The sequence below is a fragment of the Dermochelys coriacea genome, chromosome 15 (genome assembly GCF_009764565.3).
Source record: "Dermochelys coriacea isolate rDerCor1 chromosome 15, rDerCor1.pri.v4, whole genome shotgun sequence".
Lineage (NCBI taxonomy): Eukaryota > Metazoa > Chordata > Testudines > Dermochelyidae > Dermochelys > Dermochelys coriacea.
In genome coordinates, this window is record NC_050082.1 from 26,637,217 (window position 1) to 26,656,864 (window position 19,648).

Genomic DNA, 19,648 nt, shown 5'->3' on the forward strand with positions numbered 1-19,648 from the left:
AAATGAGAAGATTCACTCAAGTCTCACTGAAGCAAAACAGCACTCCAGAGACAATGACAATTACTGAGGCACCTTAACACTGCTACACTGGCTACAGTGTTCTTCCAGCTGGTTTGGCTCGCAAACAGCTTTTCTTCCGCCACGAGATCTGTCCCTACGAGGGTGCCCTGCGAGGGACAAATTAGCTTGGACCACCCCCACGTACAGCGTGGTCCCTGTTCACTCTGCCCTCGATGCCAACTTCCCCTGTCTGACAAGGATGGGTCCGAGCTGCCACGTGTGCAGCTGGGGTCTCAGCTGCCGCCCTGCCCACCACAGGGCTCAGGCTACTGGCCCCGCGTCTGGGCTGCCAGCTCCGCACTCCATGGTGCTCCTGCTATTGGACCCCATTGACCATCCCGGGCAGCTGAGCTCAACTGAGCTCGGGCTGCAGGTTCCGCTGACTGCCAGAGCTCGGGCTGCCGGCCCCAACTGTCCTGCCCTGCTCTTCCTAGGTCTCAGGCTGCCAACCTCAGGCGGAGCGCTGGGGTTCGGGCTGCCAGCCCCCCCGCTGACGGGGCAGGGCTCAGACTGTCAGACCCAACTGCCTGGCCCCGCTCTTCCTGGGGCTTGGGCTGTCTGCCCTGCAACCGGGTCCCACCTGCTGCCTCCAGTGCCGGGGGGTCCTCTGGCTGCTATTAGTGAAATTTTTCTGGCAAACTCCCTGTAATGTTCTGCGAACCCCAGTTTGAGAACCACTGCTCTAAAATAACTCTATCTAGAAAACTACAGAGGATTGTAAGATAATGTAGTTTAATGAAATAATTCAATTTGTCTTGTTTTGCTTTAGGCTGCCAGACTGGTGACTGAACTTAGTTTAGAATATAAAGTGTATGATCCTCAACTCTGGAGTGGCTTACTGCAGAAACTACTTGGTTTCAATATGGTAAGGAACTTTTAGATAATATTTGAAACATACTGTTCCGTAGGGACATTAAAGAGATGCTACATTGGGGCAACTGTGTATGCAAGCAAATGCAAAACAAACACACCCTAGACATATCAGCTTCTGATTGCTAAACAGTGAAATTAAAATGCATGTTATACAAACTTACTGGGCTTGTTTAGGCAACAGTTGGTGTGCTGCAAGCTGGGGTATAAATTCACATGACACTAATATGCTGCACACTAATTTTCCATGTGGACCCTGCTACTGTGCACTTACAGTTCCCTAGTGCTCTTTGATGTGTGCTTATTTCAAAGTGGAATACATCAAAGTGCACTAAGGAATTTTTTAGTGCACAGAGGCAGGGGCAACACAGCTAGCTAGCATGTAGCATGCTGTAGATTTATATCTCGGCATGCCATACTGTCTGTCTAGATCAGAGATGGGCAAACTACGGCCTGCGGGCCAGATTCAGCTGCTCAGAGCTTTGGATCCAGCCTGCACAATGGCTACCCCCATGGCACTGCGGGCCTTGCGCCGCTCCACGAAGCAGCCAGCACCACGTCCCTGCGGGAGGAGGGACAGAGAGCTCTGCATGCTGCCCTTGCCTGTGGGTACCTCCCCTGAAGCTCCCATTGGCCGGAAACAGGGAACCACAGTGCCACGAGGGTGGCAATCCCGCCAGATACGGAGCCCGAACCCCTCCCGCACCCCAACTCCCTGCCCTGAGCCCCCTGCCTGCACCCCAGCCCTCTGCACCCCAACCCCCTGCCTGGAGCCCCCTCCCACACTGTGCAACCCCTCCTGTACCCCAACTCCCTTCCCTGAGCCCCCTTGTACACCCTCCCACCCCTCCTCTGCCCCAACCCCTTGCCCTGAGGCCCTTCCTGCACATCGCATCCCCTCCCATTCTCCGCACTCCCTCCCACACCCCAACCCCCTGTCCTACATTCGTGGCCCTGCAAGCAATTTCCCCACCCAGATGTGGCCCTCAGGCCAAAAGGTTGCCCACCACTGCTCTAGATATAAGCCCATTGTGGGTTATTGGTGTCTTATCTGTGACTGATTATTTTTTTGTGCTGTTGGCAGTGAGAATTTTTAAAGCTTCAAGGGTTTTAGTATTTGTTTTTTAACTTATAGTATGAAAACTTGAGAAGAACAGTTCAAGATCTACATTATGAATTTTGGAAAATGACTCCTTTCAAAGTTAGTTGTAGGAGTCAAAATCATATATGATGATGATAATGAGGAAAAGAATTTCAATACAGTGTATTTTGTTAAACCACCAGACAAAGACATATAATTGATAAAATGTTACATTCACCTTACTGAAATGCAGGATACATTGATGATAACATTCTTAATTTTGTAATACAAAATATTAACGTTTGCTTGGGTTGTCCAATTTAGGAACTGCAAATTCATAATTTAATGACAAGAGCATAAGTATAATTTAATCCTGTAGGATGTTGTGTAAATCTACAAAATACTAAGACATTTTGTACTGGAATAATTGTTTTTCAGATTCATTATCTCAGGAAAGTTTTAATAGCAATTACTGGGGTTCCTTCATTATGGCAGGTATGTAAATCTCTTATGAATGTGCTCTGCGCCCAGTTCCTCATCTAAAATAGTATAATGATACTTACTTTCCTTTTTGCAAACAGTTTTGTCATCCGTTGATGGTAAGTGCTAGACATAAGTACTCCATAATAAATGGTACCAAATTTTATTGCTGTTAAATGTAATTGTTATTTTCTACTGTACTGTAAGGTTGTGTCATTTCTTCCTTTATTAGACCCTTATTTTGAGGGATTTGTAAATTGGTGGTAACGTTATTTTGTCTAGGTCAATCCTGCGAAGTCAGGAGTATGGTAAAGACTAACTAGGAGGTCTGATACTTAGAGATTAAGTGTCTGATGCCATTGCCTCTGGGAGCCAGGGAGTTTAAAAAGAAAAATATAGGGATTAGACACTAGCCTCAGAAGGCAGACATCCAAGAACCCAATGTTCAAAATCTTACACCTTAAATTCTATAATTTAGAATATAGTACTGGATATTACCTTAGTCCAAAGTTGAGTTGTTTAAAAAAATGAATTTGACAATTTCCAAAATTCCATATTGTGCTGGCTTGTGAATGTTATGGGTGTTGTTTTAAAAATATATTTACTTTCAATAGATTCCTAACTTTAGCCGAGCTTGGAGAAGTGTAATTCTGGCACCATTTCTTGCAGGTAGGTTTATCCTTAGCTCTCTTTCATACTTGTGTAATAATTTGGCAGTACTGTATTTTAGTTTGTCAATATCTCCTTTCTTTTTTTTCCTCAGCTTCTTGTCCACCAAGTCCTAAGCAGTTAGAGGCATGCTGTGAATGTTTTGTGGTTTTACTGAAGTAAGTAAATGTTACATCCTGCCCTTGGTTAGAAGATTGGAGGTGGGAAATACTGTGTGAGAGATTCTTACCCCTTCTCCAACCCTTTGCACTGGTAAAAAGCTAAATCAGTATAAGGAACTCTAAAAGCCCTGGATCTGACTGGGGGAAACCCCTGTGGTGCAGGAACTAAGACAGACAGCCCCCTTCTCTGCAGGTTTTTGCGGGGCAGGGTCCAGTACATAGTGCTGTAGGTTTTTGGCAGCACTGCTGTCCATAGGGAGCCAGGGACAGGTGCTAAAAGTTAGACAGCCACTCACGGCATCTAAATTACACCAGGGCCTGCTCCAGCCCCTGGAGAAGTCCAGTATCTGGACAATCCAACAGTCACTTAAAGCCACTTAGCCACCCTGTCCTTTCCACTGGTCTGTGAGTTCTGTGCTGCCTTTAGAGGCACATCACAGAATCTCACTCTAAAAGTGCAATTAATCATAAAAAATGTTTACAGAGCATGAAGTGCGCGAGAAACTTCCCAGCCCATTAGTTTATAGCACTAAAAAAATCATGTTGATTTATATTCTTATAGACAATAAACATGACATTTTAAAGTATTAGCACTCAAAATCAAACACAGAGATATATACACAAAGTTAATCTATCCAGAATCGAATTGTGTATGCATAAATGGTTCATTCTCCCTCATTTGCATCAGTCTACATTCTAATGAAGTCCTACAACTTTGCCACAGCTAATTGTAGAAATTCTTGTGGCAACTTCAACAAAATAGTACCTAGCTCTGTTTAAAAACAGTATGTTTACTTATGGAAGTGTGCTTGCTTATGCTCAGTAGTAATTCTGTCTTGCATTTGTAACTACTAACTTGGCAGAAGATACAATAGCACAGTGGTTCTCAACTTTATTTTACCCCAGGACCCCTAAACTTAAATAGATAAATCCGCAGACCCCCAACTCCTCCCTCATTAATTTGTTTCTTTCACATTACTTTAATAGTTATCACAAATATTACTTTAGAGAAATTATTTGAACAGATCAACAAAAAAACACAGCAAATTAAAATACTGACCGCTTACCTGATACTAATGATAAATTACAGCATTGCTAGGCAATATAGAGAGGTATTTGGGGGTGGTGCTGGAAGCATGACCCCACATACCCCCACACAGTTGCCTTGGGTAGGGACCAATCAGTTCACGGACTTCCTTGATTGTACTGGTGGGCCCCAAAGGGTCTGTGAATCACTGCAATAGCAGTACTTGTCTAAATACATGGGCAGCACAAAAGAGAGGAGATTCAAGCCATGGTTTTAAACATAGAGCACTGGTTTATGTAGTTATACTATATATTAGTACAATATTCTAGGCAGAGCTGATATTGCTGCTTAATTTACACTTAAGGTTGCCTGACACGTCCCATTGTCAGATCCTGTTTTCATTTGCTTTAACTCTGCCAAACTTTAACCATTCAGGCTGAAATTTCCCATGCTGAGTATGTGCCTGAAAGTCTCAGCCAAAATGGTTCAGCTATGTCTGAGAGTACGATTAGGGGAAAATGCATTGTTTTGCCCATGTTCAAAACATTTTTAAGACACTCTAGTGCTTCCATGCTTTGGCTTTCAAGGGCTTTCAAATTTAGCAGGAAAGCAGTCATCCTAGCATCAGGTATGTGCCTTTTGCTCTCTCTGTGAACATATGTCCAGATTTGCTCAAGTTATAATCCCTTGGAAAAAATCCTAGTTCGCACATACTCAGATTTGTTTGGCAGTTAAATTCTCTAAAGATTCTATCTGCATTGAGCATGCTTCAGATCAGAGGTGCTAGGGCTCAGCAGGACCTTTTTCCCCAATTACTCCTCCCAGCTGCTGAGCACCTGACCTGAAAGCAGGAAGACTCTCCTGTGCTCTGCCACTTTTCCAGTGCTAAGGCATTGTGGAGGAGGAGGAAAAAGAAGCCACCACACAAGAATGCAGAGGGGTAAGAAATGGCACAGGGAAGGGCCTATAACCACTAGAATCCACTGCTCTGTAGAATCTGGAATTGAATGCAGAAGTCCTCAGTCTCCATGTTCCCCTGCTGTCAGCAAATAGCTGTGAAATCCACTGGCAAAATGTTTCATCCCCACTTAGTGAATGGTCCACATAGAGAATATCAGCTTTTACTAGTTACTCCTACTAGCTCCTGTGGTACTGATCTGTGCCATGGAACTAATGTTCTGACTTCTATTGATGACCCATGTTGGGGGTCAGAATAGCTTCACATGATAGCATAGAGTTTTTGGGTTTTGTGGGGGGGGACAAATGTATGACATTTGTTACTCCATTACACACAAGTTATGTTTGACTTTGCAACCTTAATTTTCTTTTTAATGTTTGACTTTTCAACCTCAATGTTCTGCAGTTTTTTAAAATGCAATATATTATAACGTATAGGGGTCAAAATATACAATAAATATTGATGTGACTACATATTTAATTATGTGGATTAGTATATGAGGGATACAAGCAAAAAGTGACATAAGGAAGGGGAGGGGAATGCGTGTTTGGCTTTTTCCCCCTTGCAGACATTGTTAAAAAAGCATTCTTACCTGACAGAGACATGATGCAGTTTTGGTAATCTCCTAATTTGCCCCCATTAATTTCTGAATTTGCAGCATGTTATTGATCTAATAATACCTGACTGAAGCAGCAAATGCTATTTAACAACCTATTTCTGTTAATTCACTGGAGAAATGTGGGGTAGCAGGGCACATTAGCATGGACTGTGTGCTCCCTTCCTCTGGCTGTAAGCTGAGTGAGACAACAACTGCACTTAATATTTGTTAACTGCGAATATAAAAATATCCTTTTTAAGCAACTAGTGAATAGTGTAGGTACAAAGCCATGCAACCCTGGAATTAATAAAAGCTTTCTCTCAAAAATCTGAAGAAAAGGACATGTATATTAATTAAGACACCTCCCCATCTGAAGGTGTCCTGTTCTAGCTGATCTAGATATACTTGGAATTGCAAGGCAATATGCACAGTTGGACCTTGCAGCTTTTGCTCTGGGTTGCTTGCTGCTGATTCCCCAGACTGAGAAGAGAGAGCAACAGATTCAGGTAAGCAGGTGGTTTACGTTTCTATGCATCTGAGCTGGCAAAAAATCTCTCAAAAGGAAGGCATAGAGCTTGTTGCTTATGGGAAATGTATATAAATCTGTTTCTTCCATCAGTACTGAGAATTGACACTAACCAAAACTAAATTTGTTAGATTTCAACACCTGCTTAAGATGAACAGAATGTGAAGAAAAGTAACCTATGTGCAGAAGCAAATAAAATTGATGCCACTGTGATAATGTTCAGTGTCATTATCATGGAACTAGTCCCATGTAAGCTATAAAATAGTGCTGTGAAGCCTTAGTTCAGGCAAACTTGTTTGCCTTAATTTTTAAAACTTGTAATCTGTCTAATAGTTTAGTTTCCTTAATATGAGACACTTGACATCTTTGCCTCTCTTTAGAATGAACATTTGATGTGAGCATCTCACATATTGTGACCCGCACCTTTTCTTTGTATTAAAGCTATGTCCCAGCTGCCAATTTGTATCTTCACTATTCCCTTCTCTCAGCATTTGCTCCTACGGAGTAAAGGAGGAGGATGGAGCGAAAGCTTCATGGGGTCCTGCATGCTGCTCCTACAACTACGAAGATAGCACTGGCAGTACTAATAGATGCATTTTTAATTTATCTATGCATATGGCACAATATTTATTTGTGAATACATCTACAAGCCATCCAAGGCTTAGTTTGTCTACATTTTACAAATGTTTGTCTATTTTTAGTTTCACAAATTTTTAAATTGTATTTGTATTTCTTTATGCAATATTTTTAAATTTTTTCTTTTGTGGAGAGAGAAATTCCTTGGCTCAGTTTTCCACAATGGAGTAAATCCAGACTGTTAACCGCAAGTGTATAATAAATTCTACTGTAGAACATGTTGCAGGAGTTAATCAAAAGAAAATTTTTAGACTATAAAATTCTGCATATCTTTAATGTCAAACTAATTTTTCCAAGGGTTTCCTATCTTCATGTAACCCAGAGACTGTCCTACAGCAAGTAGATGAACACATGAACACTGGTGAGGTAGCAAGCTTTGCATCACAGGTAAATAAACTAATGTAATCTCCCTATTCATAGACTTTAAGATGAGAAGGGGCCATTAGACCCTCTAATCTGACCTGTGTATCTCAGGCTATTAACTTTCACCAAGTTATTCCTATGTTGAGCCCAATAATGTGTCTGGCTAAAGCCTATTTTCTAGAAAGGTATCCAGTCTTGATTCTGAAGACAGCAAGAGATGGAGAATCCCATCACTTCCACTGGGAGTTTGTTCCAGTGGTTAGTCACTCTGTTAAACTTGTGCCCTATTTCTAGATTGAATTTGTCTGGCTTCTGCTTTTAGCCATTGGTTTCTGTTATGCCTTCTCTGCTAGATTAAAGGAACCCTTCAGTACCCAGTATTCTTACCTCGTGAAGGGATTTATACACTAATCAAGTCACCTCAGTTTTTCTTTACGATAAACTAACCCAGACTAAGCTCTTTAACTCTCACTGTAAGGCATTTTCTCCAGCCCTGGAATCATTTTTGCGGTTCTACTGCACCCTGTCCAATTGTTTTGTTTTTAAGTTGTAGACACCAGAACCTTATGCATTATTCCAGAAGTGGTCACACCAATGTCATACAGAAAGATCACCTCCCTACTCATTTCTCCCTCATTTACACATCCAAGGATTGTACCAGCCCTTTTTGCCACCATTCAGCAAGTTATCCTTGATTAATAAGATGGTGACAAAGAAAAACACAAGTTTGATGCACAGAGGGACACTGTTAGTACACTTTGTCCATTATCAAAATAAGTCAGTAGTAGTTGTAAGGAAATAAATTTTTGCAGTCTGTTAATTATTCTGTAATTGACTTGCTGACTGTGGTTACACAATCCTGTTCTGTAGCCCACTCCACGTACAGAGGGCAGCACTGTTTGAAGAATAGCTAACTGTCAAATCAGTAGAAAGCAGTTTTGCTGTGTTTAGTTAGTAGCAAAGAACAGCCCAATACTGTTTTTCTGGCTGTGTTTGATTCACTGTGGGTAAGTTTAATTTAATTTTTCCCTATCTGAGAGACAAGAATATTTACTCCTCAGATCATCCTACCTTTCTTATGAGAGAGCTTATATTTTCAAACTGCTGTAAAAACATTAACCCTCATCACCTTATGTGAAACTTAAGTGGGAAAAAGCTAGTAGGATAGACCCTTGACAAATAAATAAGAGCTCAGTATAGGAAAATTAATTAATTGTATTTAAAATATTTAAATAACTTTTCTGCTACTTTCAGATTAGATGTTTAATTCTGGACAACATCATAAACGAGAAAAAGTATGAAAGATTTTTGAAAACAAAATACTTCTCATTATTGAAGCTACAAGTGATGAACACTCACAGAGTAAAAGAATTAGTGGATTACCTTGCCACCAAGAGCTGGTAGGTTAACAAGGTGTAGTATAGTGGTGCACTGTAGATAAAAATTAGAAAAAACTCCTATGGAAGTTGGAATCTTACAGTATTTAATGTAGCTTTTTTGTTTACTAGGACTCTAGTGAGTTACCAGCACACAGTATCCAAGAGTTTTACAAGCATTGACAATTAAATGTTTTTTCTTTAAGGTGACTAAGAAATCCTCCATGCTCCCTGGCACTCTACTTACAGTGCTGAGAGCATTGTCTGAAAGTAATGGATCACTTATTTGGTAAAGTTATTTGTGCCAAACTTCAGGAGTTGGCATTTTGTTCCTTGACTCAATAAGACTTGGACATGTGTTCTATTGGGATGGAAAGAGTAAGCTTACTGAAAGTTCATAGAGCAGCAATTTTCAAACTGTGAACTGTGAAACAGCCTGTTGAGCTGGCTGGTCACATGAGACTGGCTCTCTAGGGGTTTTTTATGGAATTTAGCAGCGGTAAACAAATATTTACTCTTGCATATGAGCAACTGTACTTGCCACAGTGACGTTTTGTGATCACAAATGGGTAAGGCTATGTGTCATGGATTCCGTGACTTTCCATGACCTCCGCAGCGGCCAGTGCGGCTGGCTCTGGGGCTACCCGAGCAGCTCAGGCAGCCCCGGGGCCAGCCACACTGGCTGCTGCTGGGCCAGTCTCAGACCATCGTGGACCCTCCACCTCAGCAGCAGTTTAGGTGTGGGAGGGAGCTCAGGGCTGGGACAGAGGGTTGTGGTGCAGGGCAGTACTTACCTCAGGGAGCTGCGCAGAACCAGGTAGGGAGCTTGCTAGCCCCACCAACCATCCCCTCCCAGCACCAGCAGGGGTCCTGGGCTCAAGTTTTAGTTAAGGCTATATAGTACAAGTCATGGACTGGTCACAGGCCATGAATTTTTGTTTACTGCCTGTGACCTGTCCATGATTTTTACTAAAAATACCCCTGACTAAAACGTAGTCTTACAAATGCATCCGATGAAATGAGCTGTAGCTCACGAAAGCTTATGCTCTAATAAATTTGTTAGTCTCTAAGGTGCCACAAGTACTCCTTTTCTTTTTTAGAAATCCACTGTAAGTCTAAACTCCTGCCATAGGGTACAGCTGGTTTTGGCTTTATGTAAATAACTAGGTTTTAGGAAGCCTTTTTTCCCTTCCAGGATTATCTACTGAAAAGGGGTAGAGGGAAATAGTCAAAACTCTTGTTAGGCATTTAGGGAACTGGAAAATAAGTAAACATATCTAAGAAGAGAAATCACAAAACTTTATTTTTATGCATTGTTTTATAGTTAATGCACATTGTCTAAATTCTCTGCTTTGTAGAGTATTATACGAGTTGAGAGAAATTAGTTTTGTCAGCTGTGAAAGAAACTTTGTTTTGTCCTTTACAGCATGGATGATGCAGCAGCCCTAATTGTAGAATATCAAAAACAATGTGGAAATCCCATTCTGGCAGATAGGTCATCTTGTGATATTTTGAAGGTAAAAGGCTCTAGTTATCAGACTTATAGGTTTCAGTATTTTCTCTTTAAAACAAGACATTCATTCAGACTAAAGAACAAGATGCTCTTGGATCAGTTAAAGACTATTAGTTATTTTTCTAAGTTTCAAATATGCAAATTAAATCCTATGCAACATTTTTTACATAAAAAGTGAATCTTATCCCTATTTCAATGCTCCTTTCCCATTTTCCTATAAAAATTTATCCTTTTGTAATACTTCTATTCCTATAAAAAGTTGCTAAACTCTTGTGTGTTGCTCTTTTCTTCCCCTCCAGACATTTCTGAGTGGACCAGAGTAGACTTCTGTATTCCCTTACTGGAAACAGCTTACCCAGAGGAGCAAGTAACTTGATCTATATCCCTTCTCTTCCAGGGGCAAGATTGTTTCAAACTGTATTGGTCACATGCATGGTGTTTAAAGGGGAACTAAGCTGAAACCTCTTAAGTACCCTTTCAACAAAAGTTACCATTCAGATTTTTTTTTTTATTGCTCCTAGCTAACAGACATTCACATTAGTTTAAGTGTGCTGTCCCATGTGAAAGAGTTAAAGGCTTCACTTATATTTGTATGACCTCTTCTGCTTCCCCCTCCCATACAACTTGGTTTAATCTCAGCACTTCAATACTGGAAATAATTAAGTAGGAATTTTAAACTTCACTTGCTTTCAAGAGTTACATGAAGTCATTGCTGTGGCTTTCTAATTCTCCTCAATGTCAGGGTTTTTTGCTTTGTTTTTTAAACAACCTTTCCTATTTCCAAATCCTGTTAAAATAAAATTCATTTTGTATAGCTATATGATAAGGGTTTCTAAACAAGATTGTAAATGTTAGTGTATCTTATGTAAAATATTTTGTAGACTTAGTTTTCATTCAAGGATGAGCACAAATAAAATAGACAAAGCTCAAATTTTGAACTTAACTTACAAAATACTAATGTTTGTAATGTAAACTGAGACATTCTTCCCTGACTTTCTATACATGCTACTTGAATAGAGTAAGTTGATACTCATTTCAGTGAAATTAATATTTTAGATAACTTCTCTAAAACCAACTGTGTATTTAAATAAACAATTTAACTGCCATTAAGTTTTATTGTGACACTATTCTTTCTTTGAGACAAAGTATATGGATGAATTCCTCCAAAGAAAACTGAATACCTTACTAAAACTGAGTGGAAACATGCCACTAAACTGAGTACGCTTAAAATAGATGCAAAATAGATATAAGGGCCCAGGTTGGTTGTATCTTTAAGACCCATGTATATATTCTAGTAATCATACTAAGAAAAATTATAACTAGATGGCCATTTAATTAGTCTAGCAATAGTTCTGTTTTTCAGCTGTCAGCTAATGCAGACTGAGCAACACAGTAAAACACATACGGGACTAAGTTGAATAAGTGTTACTTCAGCTGAGTGAGAAGGAAACTAGAAAAAGCTTTGGGCTTGCATCATACTAAGTTGTCTAACAATAAATTGAGTTATAAGGAGATACACCTCCAATCCTACACTAAATACTCACAGCACGTGAAAGGAGAATCACTCTCTTTGGTGGAAAAGCAGTTTCTTGTAAAAAGAGTGAGCTATTCCAGTGCAGCAAGCCACTTTCAGAATGGAGAGAAAAAGATGCTTGCTGTTCTATATGAAACAAGCAGCAATAATACTCTGCAAGAAATGCTGCTGTGGTTCCCTTTCTTATTGGGATAATTAGTACAAAATGGCAGGCATAAACAGAAGCTACCCTACTATGTGGAGCTTGGGTTGAGCATTTTCAGCTGAGAATAGGAAATCCACAAGTCCTAGTCCTCCAAAACCAGAGTTTGGGGTCTAAATAAATGAACTATGGTCTTCAACTTTCTAAAGATGAGTAAGTCAAGTGAAACTAAACTGTCTAAATTATTGTACACAGATGGGACCACTTCTATATAAACTTCAGTTTAACATTTTATCTTGATTTATTTTTTCCTTTAAATCTGGAGTAAGAAAGGCAAAGGTAATCAGATGGTCATTGGTTAAACTGGTACCAGTAATTGAAGATAGGTTGTGCAGTGCTTTAGAACTAGTTTATGATTTCACAGAGAAGTTGTACTCTAAGTAACAGAACCTTATTATTTAGTTTTATCCTGATAGTTTCAGGAACACTATTAAATCCATTTTACTCTTGCTCTTGGCTTAGACACTAATCTGAGTGAGAAATATTAAATATGGTTTGAAACAAACATGTTATGGCTCACTTCCTAAGGTTTGTCCACACACGCTTCATTTTAACTATTCCAAAATAATTTTGTGCGGCCACTTATTCTGAACTAAAAATGCCAGTTTCAAAGTGGATTAAACTAATTCCAAACAAACTCTTATTCCACCACATAGAGCATATTTCAGAATAGCAATTGCACTCTAAATTCACACCCTACTTTAATCCAATTTAAATTTCACAGGTTAGACAAGTCTTTTGCTGTTAAGAGGCTTCAGCTAATTTTTTTTTCCAAAAATGGATAAATTATTAAATTGCATTAAATGTGCAGGTTCTGTAAATGCTACTACCAAAAGTATAGTACTGTCACAAGTGTATCAGTAATTCAGTATATTTTAAAACAATTTCAACAGTTGCACATAACTTCGCCTTAATGGTTTATCATTCAAAATTAAGTTTTATATAAATAAAACCTGACTGATTGAAAAACAAGTTTATTACAACATTAAAGGTAGTTATTTAACAAGACTCATTGTATACCTATGCCATTTTGCACCATAACAGGATATTTTACAAGCTGAACCATACATAGAAAACAAGCAAGAGTGTGCCATTGTTTGGAAGCTATGTATTATAAACTAGTTACACTGCTATAGGCTACAAGCAGTTAGAAAGTGTTTAATACTGCAAACAATCAAATATTGCAGACAATTTGTGATTCTTGGATGCTTATTTACTTGACTAGAACAAGAGGGAATGAGATGGTAAAGAGCACCAGAAGATTCATTTTAGGGTTTTTTGTACTCAATTCTTTCTACTTTCACATCATCTCCAATTAGTTGATACACATAGGTAACTACTGTGGAAGCCTGGATATCCATCAGCACAAATGAAGGAATGATGTTGCTGGAAAGAAAAACTGATTGTTAATATCAGGTAATTATAAAACTCCAACATTAGGTATTTCTCAAAGCTAGATTCCTTAATATGAGTTGCTCCAAGGAATTTGGATTTGAATTTTATAAGCATGATCTAACAAGTTAGAAAACAAGACTAGATATTTCAACAAACTCATCTTAAGCAAATGGCTTTAGAAGATATCGTAGGAAAATCCTTGACACCAACAGCACAATGTATTTGCTAGATAACGAAATAACCCTAAAAATTAACTCATGCACAGCAGCTGTTTCCTCTGATAGTTAACATCACTGCTGAGGATTATCTGTTCAACCTGACAAAGATTAGGAAGGCTTTAGTTATTACTTTCTAGTTGGTGTGCACAGGAAATACGTAGTAACAATGAATACACACAAATGCTGAGCAGCTGTTTTCAGCCTTTTCTTTTCTCAAACCTTTGAGAAGTGATACAGAAATGAAATATTGACATTTCAAAAAAATAAATTAATGTTAGTATGTATAAGGCTTGAAGATAAACATGTATCATGGTAACTGGTGTATTAGAGCACTGTTATTACTGTAAAATTAGTGCTGATGAACAATGATGGGTGTGATATAAAAACCTAGATAAATTGACAACTGTCCAACTTATTTTAACTCACTTCTCCAAGGCATTATAAGCTCCTGTGGCTGACCCGGGGTTGATGTAGAACTTGTTTTCATGCTCAAATGCCTCAAATTTGTGTGTATGCCCTGAAATTAAAATGTCCACATCAAACTGCCTTTGTAGCAGTGCCAGGCTGGCCATATCTCCCCACGGTATAATTTGATGGCCATGGATCAGCCCAATTTTGAATTGCCCAACGGTTACAACTTTCTGTTCTGGATAATTCAGGTTCTAAAAATTAAAAACAAAATATACAACATACAGATTACATATACTGAAACAGACTCCATCTTCAAAAGGAATTAAGTTATTTGCTATGTATTCATATCACACAAAAATCTGCTGCTCCTGAGAATGATCTAGAGACCTTCTTCAAGTTAAGTTTTTCTTCACTGAAGAATGCAGAAACTTCTAGCAGGAATACCACACCCAGCCAGAAATCAACTGCATCAAGGCCAAATATGTTGACTCAAAAGTGGCACCAAGACTGAAAAGCTTACAGAAATATTGAAATAATAAATTTATTATTTACAGTTTCAAAATAAATTTAGAATTACAAAACTGCATTTGACCAAGTAACTTCAACATTTTGGCAACAGTGGCTATTTGATTGCAAATAGGTTCAGCTATTTTATTATAATGCTTAATCATATATTATTAAATAAATAAACCAAACTACAGACTCTCCCCGGGTTACACAAGACCCAACTTACGCAAATTCGCACTTACGGAAAAAGTTCCATAAGCCAGAAATAGGATTTTTGAGTTGCAGAAATTTTTGCATAACATACGGGTATACATTTCCAACTTACGCAAAATTCGAGTTACTTAACGCTTTACAGAATGGAGCGATTGCGTAAGTCATGGGGCATCTGTACATGAATTCAAGAGTCAGCTTTGTCCTTGTTGGGCATAGGGTAAGAACTAGGCTTAAGTCATTTCACTGGTTATGACTACACAGTACTAATTATTTGCTTTTTACCCTGTTATTTATTAAGTAACTGTCTCAATTTTGTCTATTTCCTTAAATGGTGTAAAGGGAGTTATAAACAACTCAAGTGTCAAATTGTTTTTTAAAAGTCTTTGTAGAGAGGTCATTACCTCATCAAAGTCTCCTCTTACAATGTGAACATCCCCAGCAAGAGTCTTGAGGTAGTCATAGCTCTCCTTGGTGCAGAGGTTTCCGGTGCAGAGGATGTGCTGGATCTTTCCTGGGACCAGCAGTTTTTTGAATTTAGCTGGGAGGTTGTTGCATCTATGTGGGATGTGAAGGTCTCCTAATACTAACACCAGCTTACAAGGTGTCAAGGACAGGAAAAAGATAAATATTACAGAACCTAACTGGGGCCAATAAAAATCAAGAAGAAATTTGCAAGGTTGGTTATATTCAGTTTCACAATTCTGCATTTCTGATGTAAAATTATTGAAAAAAGAACTGAAACCGAGCTTATGATTGGGACATGGGTCTCAAAGTGAGTGATGTCTCCCTAAGGCAGAGTGGTACAGACTGATGCCTTGTCTACACTAAAAGGGTTTTTCCAATATAGGTATGGCAGCAAAACCCTCTAGCAATAGATGCACTTAATATAAAAGTCCTTGTACTTGTATAATTTATGCTGGGTTGGGGAAATGGCATAACCTATACCAGTACAAGCACAGTTATACTGGTGTAACTGCATCTATAGTACACCTTATATTGGCTATGTTAGTAAAAAAAAAAAAAAGACACATTCCTGTCAGACATAGCTCTATTGGTAAAATTTAAGATTAGACCAGACCTAAGTTATGGCTACTTTCCCTTCATTATTTCAAGTTTCCCTTTACTTCAATATTTAATCTTCATTTTGTTTTCCTAAAATGAGTTTGCAGTGTGCATCAGTGTTAAACTGCATGCAAAGTTTGTCAAAAGCCAAGATAATAAAACATCTGAGCTTCCACTGGACAGTATCAAGTACAGCTTTGTCCAAAAGCAGATTTTAATAGAGCATTGCAAGATGAAGATGAACCAGATCAGAACAGAACTACGAATACATAAAACTTAAAGGAAATGCTCTATGAAGTACGGTAAGTGCTGACAGAATACAAGTGATGCAATCAACCAACAAGTAATATCTGTTAGTCTATATCTCAAATCTAGGATGTGACCATTATTTAGTAAATCACCTGTACCATCATCACACCTTTAATCTGAATCTTTGATTACAAAGGTGCCTACAATGTAATGTCACAGACTTTTTAAACTTGTTATCTAGGAAACAAAATTAATGCAGACAAAGCATCAATAAGCCAAGCTTAATTTGATTATCCAACAACTGTGTGAAAAGAGTTGTAAAGAAAAAATTGTTACTGGCCACATGAAGATTGCAAGCATTCCTATTATTCTGATAAATAAGTCAATATAATACTTGTTTTCTTCCAAGTGTAGTGTTGTTGATTTATGGTAATACCCAAAATGTGATAACATTGGGCTAGTCTACACTGGCAACGCTAAAGCGCTGCGCCATTGTAGCGCTTTAAAGTGGCTTGCGTAGTCGTGGCAGAACACTGGGAGAAAGCTCTCCCAGCGCTCTAAAAACACCACCTCCACAAGGGGCCTAGCTACCAGTGCTCGTGCACTGTCTATACTGGTGTTTTACAGTACTGAAACTTGCTGAGTGGGTGTTTTTTCACACCCCTGAGCGAGAAAGTTGCAGCACTGTAAATTGCCAGTGTAGACAAGCCCATTGTAAACAAACATATAAGCTGCTCTCCAGACAAATAGAAAAGTTAGATATCACTACTTTTAGCTACACTATAAATTAACTGTAACCTTGTCTACATTATAAAATTGTGTACTTTGCATTTTATTTCAGCAACCATGCAGCAGTACTCAACAATGTAAACAGAAGTGCAGATAGGGCTCAGGCATTTTTACCAGTGTTGTGAAAGCCTGTTCAGTGTAAGTATGCAAACTATGCAAGCGAGGGGAATATTATAACTCAAAGAATTGGTAACGTGACACAGAATCTTTAACCTGTGAGCCACTAGTTCAAGTCCAGGTCAGTAGTGATATAAAGCAATTACTTCTTCTGGTAGTCTCAGAAATAAAAAGGCCTTCCACCAGTTCCCAGTGGAAAGACGTCCTATTACTCCTAAAGATGATCCCTCCAGCTCAAAAAGGAAGCACATGGGCAAGACAGTGAAGTTTGCTGGGCTAGTGCCAGTGTTGTACCTGTTCAGTGGATAGAACTTCATTCCTCAGAGGTGTTAGGCTTTTCACCAGCACTTTGTTCATTTTAAAAATTTGGATAGGGCAAAGAGGGAGAAACTTAAATTTTGGCCTTCCTGTGCTATAAACTTAAAAAAAGTGAGTTAACATGCTTGAGCTACCAGATCATTAGAAAATTTTTAAGGTTACATTTTAATGTTATACCCTGTACATACTGATAGCATAACCATGTTACCTGAAACAGTTTTAAAACAATTTCCTAATATGGCCGATTTTGTGGCATAACTGATTTTGATGGCAACAAAACAATATGTGGGGTCTTTAATCAAGTCTTAGAAGATTTATATATAACGCCCACCCCAAATTATGCTCTCAGTTAGAGAGACACTCAACCTCACTAAATCCAATATGTGTTGATGAATTGAGAGATATCATTTTAGCCCCTAATTCAGATTCAAGTTTCCACCTATCAAAATACCTTGCTAGACTACAACAAGCAGCATTTTCTGTTGTACTAACGGTATCACATTTATCTCTGATAGACAAAAATCATGACAAAAAGCACATAAGAATTTGATTTTCAACAGAAATTTAGTTGCAGTCTTGACTACGGATTGGCTAGCAGCTATTCCATAATTCATACTTATTTTAACATCTAGTAACATTGACAAATCACCTACCACCCATGTTAGCAAGAGCCAAGAGGAGTAAACTTACTCTGTGCCCAGCCTTATTGGAATGAAGAAGTTGATTGCAGACAGGGGGAATGAAAAAACAGGGTGAAACATGAACAATGTTAAAAGAAAGCAACAGAAAAGGAAAAAATAGACATATGAATAGACAAATAATGATTTTTTTTTAATGTTATGAAAGAAAATGTTAAAAGAATCAGCTTTACTGAAACTATCTGAAACAATATTGGAAGACTTTTTCAAGCTACCACTTCACAAATCTGCAGTAACTTTCCAGTGAACCAGTTACTCTTTTGAATATTTTTCTTCTACCCCCATCTTTTTGAATTTCACATTAAACTGACTTAGTAAACAGTGACGGTTCAGAATTTTTCCCCCCAAAACGAGAATCTCCATTGATGCCAATTTTCATGGATTTCTATTCTTCCAAGGAAGTGGTCACATATGCTTCCGAAAAAGGTTATTCATGTGAATAAATACTATTAAAGCAAACAATGTTGAAGATTACATGGTTAATACGAAACAGCATTCCAAAGAAATACAGACGAACCTTGCTAATTTGCCTAATTGCCTGGGGGACCCAATATGAATGTCTGAACTTGGTATTAAGATGCACGTAAAAAGGAGATAAAAAGCAAAGGATTGTTTCATAAACCGTTGCTTAGTTTTAGTCATGCTGTTACTTTGCAGTAAGCGGGTTAGTCTATAGGTTGGGTCAGGTTACGCCTCAGGAACAGCAAGGCCGCAGAACGGAACTGTCCCTACAATTAAAGCTTTGGGACAAGAAGTCCGTTTGCGGTGAGCGCCGCGGGACGGGAGGATGAGCACGGTTCCGATGAAGTGAGCTGTAGCTCACGAAAGCTTATGCTCTAATAAATGGTTTCAGAGTAGCAGCCGTGTTAGTCTGTATTCGCAAAAAGAAAAGGAGGACTTGTGGCACCTGAGAGACTAACAAATTTATTAGAGCATAAGCTTTCGTGAGCTACAGCTCACTTCATCGGATGCATTTGGTGGAAAATACAGAGGGGAGATTTTCTCCAAATGCATCCGATGAAGTGAGCTGTAGCTCACGAAAGCTTATGCTCTAATAAATTTGTTAGTCTCTCAGGTGCCACAAGTCCTCCTTTTCTTTTTGCTCTAATAAATGTGTTAGTCTCTAAGGTGCCACAAGTCCTCCTTTTCAAGTCTGCGGATGCAGACTAACACGGCTGCGACTCTGAAACACGGTTCTGTTGTATCGCCGTGGCTAATGTAGCTCCGATCCCAGGGGAGCGGAAAGGCCTCAGGCCCAGGAGCGCGATGGGAATCGGGGGGACGGGACGGGGCGGGGGCCCTGGGGCAACAACGCGCTGCGGGTGGGAAGGGCAGCAGGGCCCTCTCCAGCGTAGGGTGCGGGTCGGGAACTCCCTCTCGCCGCCCACAGTCCCCGGGGCGCTCACCATCCTGCTCCGGCCCACTCGCCACCTCCTTCCCTTCCGCTCCGCAACGGGCCAAGGAGCAACGAGCCGCCGCGGATTCCGGAAGCCAAGGACGGTTACAGCCTACGGCAGCTAGAAGGGATCATTCCAAGTCGGCACACACGAGGGCGCGTTCCTTAGCCGTCAGGCCTCGCGCTTCCCCCGTCGCTGTCAGACCGCGAAGGATCAGAAT

General features: G+C 39.5%; 2 protein-coding genes across 12 annotated transcripts in view; one reads left to right on the forward strand and one right to left on the reverse strand.

Moving 5' to 3' along the window:
• Positions 1-11,261, forward strand: part of KNTC1 (kinetochore associated 1) — an 85,382-nt gene extending 74,121 nt beyond the window's left edge. For 6 of the 8 annotated variants that reach the window (XM_043498324.1, XM_043498322.1, XM_043498321.1 and 3 more), the window contains 8 exons: positions 830-925; positions 2,450-2,506; positions 3,106-3,160; positions 3,255-3,318; positions 6,281-6,410; positions 7,364-7,453; positions 8,684-8,829; positions 10,232-11,261. In XM_043498324.1, the coding sequence (XP_043354259.1) occupies positions 830-925; positions 2,450-2,506; positions 3,106-3,160; positions 3,255-3,318; positions 6,281-6,410; positions 7,364-7,453; positions 8,684-8,829; positions 10,232-10,496 (903 nt within the window). In that variant the 3' untranslated portion in view covers positions 10,497-11,261. The other 2 variants (XM_038373338.2, XM_043498325.1) reach the window with 2 other exon arrangements.
• A 1,751-nt stretch (positions 11,262-13,012) lies between these two features.
• On the reverse strand, positions 13,013-19,648 carry VPS29 (VPS29 retromer complex component). 4 transcript variants are annotated; one of them, XM_038373349.2, is made up of 5 exons: positions 19,438-19,571; positions 18,024-18,035; positions 15,200-15,391; positions 14,094-14,329; positions 13,013-13,440 (listed from the first exon to the last, which is right to left on the reverse strand). In XM_038373349.2, exons 1-5 carry the CDS (start codon positions 19,438-19,440, stop codon positions 13,323-13,325), a joined length of 561 nt encoding a protein of 186 aa, XP_038229277.1. In that variant the 5' UTR covers positions 19,441-19,571; the 3' UTR covers positions 13,013-13,322. The 4 variants fall into 4 exon arrangements, with proteins under 4 accessions (XP_038229277.1, XP_038229278.1, XP_038229273.1 ...); XM_038373350.2 differs by lacking the exon at positions 18,024-18,035 and having other exon boundaries at positions 19,438-19,648; XM_038373345.2 differs by lacking the exons at positions 18,024-18,035; positions 19,438-19,571 and adding an exon at positions 17,310-17,977.

What these genes read in the sequence shown, in the direction of transcription:
- VPS29 (XM_038373345.2), bottom strand. Translation starts at nt 17,372, where the DNA reads ATGAACAAAGTGCTGGTGAAAAGCCTAACACCTCTGAGGAATGAAGTT. An exon ending in AAGTTCTATCCACTGAACAG is followed by an intron (nt 15,392 to 17,309) that starts GTACAACACTGG and finishes ACACCTTGTAAG; the next exon opens with CTGGTGTTAGTATTAGGAGA. An exon ending in TAAGAGGAGACTTTGATGAG is followed by an intron (nt 14,330 to 15,199) that starts GTAATGACCTCT and finishes TTTAATTTTTAG; the next exon opens with AACCTGAATTATCCAGAACA.